The sequence below is a fragment of the Danio rerio genome, chromosome 7, assembly GCF_049306965.1.
Source record: "Danio rerio strain Tuebingen ecotype United States chromosome 7, GRCz12tu, whole genome shotgun sequence".
In the NCBI taxonomy this organism is placed as follows: domain Eukaryota; kingdom Metazoa; phylum Chordata; class Actinopteri; order Cypriniformes; family Danionidae; genus Danio; species Danio rerio.
In genome coordinates, this window is record NC_133182.1 from 30258049 (window position 1) to 30265111 (window position 7063).

At 38.8% G+C, this 7063-nt stretch overlaps 1 protein-coding gene across 2 annotated transcripts; it reads left to right on the forward strand.

Moving 5' to 3' along the window:
- Nucleotides 1–368: 368 nt before the first annotated feature.
- Nucleotides 369–4771, forward strand: polr2m (RNA polymerase II subunit M). Of its 2 annotated transcripts, XR_662143.5 has the most exons (5): nucleotides 386–622; nucleotides 1246–1812; nucleotides 2650–2857; nucleotides 3088–4039; nucleotides 4143–4771. XR_662143.5 is itself a non-coding variant. In NM_001346180.1 (4 exon segments), coding segments are annotated over 4 exon segments (1029 nt in total). In that variant the 5' UTR covers nucleotides 369–512; the 3' UTR covers nucleotides 3232–4771.
- Nucleotides 4772–7063: the final 2292 nt, after the last annotated feature.

Sequence of the window (7063 nt, forward strand, 5' to 3'; positions counted from 1 at the left end):
CACTTCATTTTTTAATCTTTTCTCCGTAGACAGATTTTCTAAATGTCTTATCAAAAAACGAATATAACAATTCTTTTAAAGCTGTTAACAGCTTTATTCTGCCTTGCATGCAGCATTTTCACGAAAAAAAAATTAATTTTTGTCCTTCTAATAAAAATAAAGGTAAACAATTAATTTCTCAACGACCCAATTTACATGCTATTGTTAGGATATTAGTAGATTTTATTTAAATCTTATAAAACAAACAAATAAACAAACAAACAAAAAATCTAGGACGCTAACTTTAAATATGTTCAACTGGAACCGCTTCCACTTCCACAAGTTTGGGTCTTTTAATTTGTAATGTACGTGACACATCTGCTGTGGTATACTCGTCGCTTACTTCACAGTCTTTGCACATTTTGACAAATGGCGGCACAAGTTGATATCTAGCATCCCCTGTCAGTTATGAATTTTTATAGCGTGTCATTGTGAAACTTTTACTAATCTATTTATTCTTCACATATTTGATCATGTTGCCGTCGTGGGTAGCGCGACAGGGGGAAGTGGGTGATCTGAGAAACAAAAGTAAAGATGAGCTCCTTGAAATACTTTCACGACAAGAAAAGATACTGTCTAATAAGTAAGTGATTTCAGGTACTTTATTTTACACCCACGTATATATTTATCCTAAATGTGTTATTCATGATTGGCGTCTAACTAAACAACAAACGTTTGGCTTATTGGCTCGATGTCTATGTTGATAAACTTCTGGATCATTCCAGATCAACTGACAGTTAATTTTACAGTTAACTTGGAGAGATAATTCATCCAACGATAAGCATTTTCTCACCCTCAAGTGAATCTAAACCTTTACGAGTTTCGTTCTTTTCGTACAGAAAAATATATGTTAAAGAAAGCTGAAAACTTGTAACTATTGACCTCCATGGTATGAAAAACAAATATCACCAAATGCCAATACCGTTTGTGTTTAACAGAAGAAAAAAACCCATAAACATGTGAATTAAGTAAATGTATTGAGTAAATTATTACAGAATTTGCGTTTTCGGTGAACTGTCCTTTTAACATACCTGTGTGTGAAAATAGAAGTGTGCTTACAGTTGTTGAAGTAATGGATGGACATTAATTTATTTCATAAGTTGTTTTTTTGTATTGTTTTTTGAATAATTTTTGAAACCGCTTGTATTGTATAAAAGACCTCATAATCGTAATGAAGCATGAATAGTGTTTTATAATCTCTTTCAGGAGATTTATTCAAACCCTCCCAGATAAGGGGAAGAAGATTGCTGAGTTTGTGGAGAAAGTGCATCTTGCACTCGGGCATCTGGAGGAGGAGGAGAGAAAGCAAGCAGGTTTAATCTCTGTCCGGACAGAGTTTCAGTCGAAATATCAGCAAGCCCTTGCCAAGCGAAGCAAAGATAATCATTTAGACTCAAAATTGGACACAGTTATCCCATCCCATGACAAAAAGGAAGCCAATGTCAATACTGACGTGGTTAGCGTACAGGAAAATGGTGATCTGTTTGGCCAGGAGGAGTTTTTGACAGCCCGTCTGCAGGCTGCTGAAACACTAGAAACAGCCGGTGTGAATGCAGCAGCCTCATTGCTGAAAGACACAGAGCTTGTGAAGGCATTTGGACGAGTAACATTTGCTGAAAGCAATAATGGCTCTAACAAAGACAATATCAAAACTCAGCCTCCAAGTAAGCCCTTTCTGGACACTAAGCCACTGAAGAAACCACATTACATAGAAGTCCTGGAGAAGACAGAGGAAAGTGTGAATATGAAGAAATCTAGATTCAAACCAAACCAGTGAGTGGAAATACACTATTATTACACATCTTTTAAATTAAGATCAAAACGAATACTACATTATTATGCTTAAATCTTGTGTTTTTCGCAATTCAAACACTGTCTAAATAGTTATGTTGGAGTTCACACACATTTTATGTCACTCTTGATCAATATTATGACGATAGTCATTTTGAAACTCTTACTCAATATGTCAGACAGTTGTGGAAGTAGTCAATAAAAATAATAAAATACTATAAAAAATAAAAAAAAAACGAGCTTTCAAAAAAATTTTTTACTAAACCAAAAAAAAAACAAAACAACCCAAGGGCATTCTTGTTTTTAACCAATTTTAAGGCTTTCATAAGAGTTTTACCTCGTTTAACTCTTGGTCAAAGTTGGGTTTAGATGTGAACAATCTACACACTTGAACAAATCTCTTTCCCAGGCATAACAAAAAACAAAACAAAATTAAACTATTTGCCTTTAAAAATAGAATACAGCCCTGAATACCTTAGCATTGTGGGTGGTGTTTTAACATCCCTGATTTGCAACTATTTTCAAAAGGGTAGCACTGTACATTATAACATAATATGAAAACATGACCATATTTACAGTACTTTTCCCACAAAATACACTATTGTTTGAATTCAACCTTAAGAAGTTATTGTGATAAATCAAATAATGCTAAACATTATCCTATGAATATTTAGCCTTAAACACTACTTATGGCTTTATATAGTATCTCATGTTTACTTGCCCCCTCCATGGTGTTAGCAAAAGCAAATTATAATTCCCATCTACATATTAATTAGGTTTTTTATAATCTTGCTCGCCTGTTTCTTGTTTGTTTCTTAGGTTAATTGCAAAATCTGAGTCTCCATCATCTAGTCAGGCGTCTGGCAGCACCACACCACTAACTGCAGAAGCCAGAAAACAACAAGACCGAAAACACCTGGATGACATCACCGCAGCTAAACTTCCACCACTGCACCACAGTCCAGCCCAGTTACTGTCATTAGAGGAGTCGGCAGCCCTTCTGCAAGAGCAGACCAGAAAGCAGCTGGTAGGTGTCCATAGCAAAGGTTTGAGTAATCATATTGACCAACGACATTTCAACATTTCAAAAAGTTTTATCCCACAGAAACATGAACAATTTCAACATACTTTTGAATACTCCCAATCGACTGTGTAAAAATTATACATGTTTGCTGCTTTTGTATGTGTGTTGTTCATGTCTCAATTTGTATTCTGGAAGTAGTGCAGTCATGTGATTGTCTATAATGCTCATTTCAGGAGATGCAGGCCAAACAAGCTGCCCAGAAGCTGGCAGATGGTCTTAGTATCAGGATGGAGAGTTACAACCCAGAAGGAGGCCCACTGGCAGCCTATAGAGAGGTGCATGATGATGGGGCCCTGCTTTCTTCAGAGGAGGACTGATCGTGGGGCCCTATAGGGAGGATACTGGCTTGTTGATATGTTTGGCCCCTTGCCCTGGACCAGCTCTCGGCCTAGAGCCCATGCTTCAGGACCCTGGAGAGAGTCTTTCAGCTTGAGGACAAGAGAAAGGCCCAGAATCGGCAAATCAAGATGAATAATAGCAGGTTGCATCTAGCTATTCTGTAAAAACTAGACTGTTTTTGCATGTGGAAATGTTAGTTTCTCTCAGTAACCGCTTATCTTGGCAAGCTGATACCAAAAAAACTTACCTCGACAGGTCCACACCTGTTGTCTTTTACAGAATAATATAATTTGAAGCTCTTATCAGCCATACCTTCAAGGGTGTAGTTGATATGTTATTGCGAAGATGGTAATAGAATATTTTTGTATGACCTTTCTTAGTGTTTGTTCAAGCAAAATCCCCTGATTCGAGCCCTCAAGCTTGTGATTGGTTCTTTGAATCGGATAACAGAAACCGCAGTTTCATAAACTAAAGGTGGAAGCACTTAATGTTTTGTCACTTGAGCGCAACAGCTTTGGAAACGTCTGTCTCCCTCCCTTTTGTAGCATTGTTTTGATAACCACCCACTGGTTGATTGGAGTGAGTCAGCCATCGTTTGAAGGGTGGGATGTTGTTATCAGTGCAGAAATCTGTGACATGCCTCAGATGATTAATATATGTAATGTGAAATATCGAGGCTTGAAGGAATTACACCAATTGGTGGAATACATCTGGATTGTATTTAGATCATGTTTCTGTATGGCAGTGCATTCTGGGATGGCAGTGGATAGACAGACGGAACATATGGTAAATTCAGTTTCCAAAGTCATCAGCATTGATAAAGCATTCATAAAACTGACTTCAACTCTCAGGATGTAAACAACGTGTTTCTTTCTTGCATATGATTCAGGAATCTTTATATTTAAATGGAGAGTAGGGAGTTTGAAGAGGGAGGAAATCCAAATCTGCACTTCTCCGCAGTAGATGACCTGTGATAACCTCTAGTAATTGCTTCTGCCCGTTGATGGGAACTGCTGCCTCAGAAAAAAAGAGATCCTAACACATCTGGCAGGTTAGTGTTTAGACACCGTGTGTGACGAACTCCAGAGTGCCTTACCCAGACGTCCTGTGATAAATATGTCAGTCTTGTTCAGAAAGAATCTCTTCTCTACTGGTATTAATTAAGTCTACCTTGCATAAAGACTGTTATCAATTACACACTGGATTCCTGCGCTGATCAGATTCGCTGCTGAGTACGTAGATACGCTTGAGTTGGATTCAAGCATGCGTTCTGACAGTGTCTTTAAGTTGTTCTTTTTTAGCTGCAGTTTTTGCTTTCCACATACCTCCACACCCATCGTCTCAGATCAATAAACGGCTCATGGAGTCATCTGTAAGTGCTTTACGAGTGTGAAATCATGCCCTGAGAGAATGGGCAAACTTTCTGAGCTGTGAGGGGGATAAACTATAGATTTTCTTTTTTTTATCCTGGAGAACCCTTCCAACTGACATCAATAAAAACACATTTTCTGCAATGCATTTCACTGCTCTCTTGGTTATGTTATTTATCTTATTTAAAAGCATTTGAATTCATCACTGCTTTGAGACATAAATCTGTCACTTTAGGCATTTTTTTGTCTACCTGTAGATCCAGTTTCACAGTCTGTGCCCTACTATAAGACCCAGCTCAGTGCAGGTCACACACTTAAGCTTTGGGCCTCTAACGTTATGACTTCAAAGTCCCCTTTAGTTCAAAACAACACTCTCCTATCTACATTGATCAGTACCTCTAGTAGTTCTGTTATAATATGAAAATGTCAGTTTAATTTTAAATTAACTGTATTTAAATAATGTCTTACTGTAGACCCTAGTGGGAGTTTGTAAATGTGTATAGATTCTATTCTACTATCATAAACTAGTGTAGGGGTTTTAAGTATTTTAGATGTTAAAGTCCATGTGAGATCAATTTGCAATGCTTATTTTCTAGTGAACGTTGTTATTCTTTAGGTAAATAATTATTCTGTGCAAGTGAAACTTGGAAAAAAAAGGTTTTGGTAGTCTTTGATCAAAACTTGTCCATTTGCTTTCTTCTTTGGAGTTCCAGTCCTTCTCGATAACACTTTATTTTTATGGTCCATTTGAGTATTAGTAGACTGTCTACTATATCTGCTGATATGCTCCTTCAACAGACATTTAACTGACTAAGAAACTTTGCAAGTACATTTTAAGCCATGCGTATGCTATGGTGTATGCTAAGGTGCTACGGTGCAGCACACGCATGGACGCATAAGGCTGATTTATACTTCTGCGTCAAGTGCACGCGTATGCTAAGGCGCAGTCTGCCATCGGCGTCACTGACGCGCTCCTCTCAAAAAATGTAACTACACATAGCAATGATGCGTAGCACAAGCTCTGTGATTGGTTGACTTGGTAGTGCTGACGTGTGGGCAGGACCGAGAGCCGCGTGAGTCCGTTGGAGCGAGTGTTTACAAGTGTGGAGTCCCATGAAGGAGCTCCGGATGGAAAGTTTTGTTTTGTGTTTACCCTATGGTAAAGTTGTTGCACATCTGCCGGTTCCAGCATCAAAATGAGCGAATTTGAGCCACTTGTACATTAAGGTAGCGTTCAGAAAAGAGAGAACACCAGCGAAGAAACTTGACTCAGAGGAACACAAAAACCTACTGCCAGTTAGAGTTTCGGAAGTGTTATTGCAGAGCAACAGAGACAGAGCGCAGAAGTATAAATGCTCGGCTACGCGCATTGCATGTACCATTGGTCACGCCAATCACTTGTCGCAGAAGTATAAACCATTCTTTAGCCTAACCCTGACCTAACATTCTACTTATAATCTGAGAATTAGTTGGCACGTAGATGTAATGTAACTTAAATTCAACAAACGGACCATCAAAATAAAGTGTGAACTTCTTCTGAAGATATCAGTTTGACGGCTTCAGGCCCAATATTCTTAACCATGCTCCTTTTACCGTTAGTTTGCCATGAGGTAATAATACACAAAAAAAGCCTCATCCCCTACTCCAGCGGTTCCCAACAGGGGGAGTAGGGTCTGTTTGCGAACTGCAAGACAGGGAGGTAACATGAAGGTGCCTTAGGAGCGTAACTTGAAGTTATGGAGCCATGTTAAAACTATGTTGTTGGCTAGATGGTGCTTTACATCAGTTATTAACATGTACACCTACCCCAACCCCAAAGCCAACCATCACAGTTATTAAGGTCTACACCAGGAATGTCCAAACTTGGTCCTGTAGGGCCAGTGTCTTGCTTAGTTTAGCTCTAACTTGCTTCAACACACCTGCCAGAAAGTTTCTAGTATGTCTAGTAAGAGCTTAATTAGCTGCTTCAGGTGTGTTTATTTAGGGTTGGAGCTAAACTCTCTAGGACACTGGCCCTCCAGGACCGAGTTTGCACACCCCTGTTCTACACCTTTTCTAAACCTAAACCCAACCATCAGAGTTATAAACATCTACACCTTCCCTAAACCTAAACCAGTCCTAAGATACACTTGAATAAGGGGGTCCTGGCCCACAAGGAGGCCTAAGCAAACTCTGTGTGGGGTCGCATCATATAAAAAAAAAATTAGCAGTGGACAATTAGTAGAATGTTCATGTTGCCTTAGTTAATTTTATCCTCTGGCTGACCAAAAAATGGACAAATTTGTAATTCGTCCTTTACAAAAATGATCGAGTCTCACTTGTTCGCCTTCAGCAGCTAATAGTAATGAACCAAGCATACTGGACCCAGATGGAAAAGCTCCAAACATTTTGGGTTACAGCGCTAGCAATACTGGAAACACGAAATGAAGGAAATACCAAG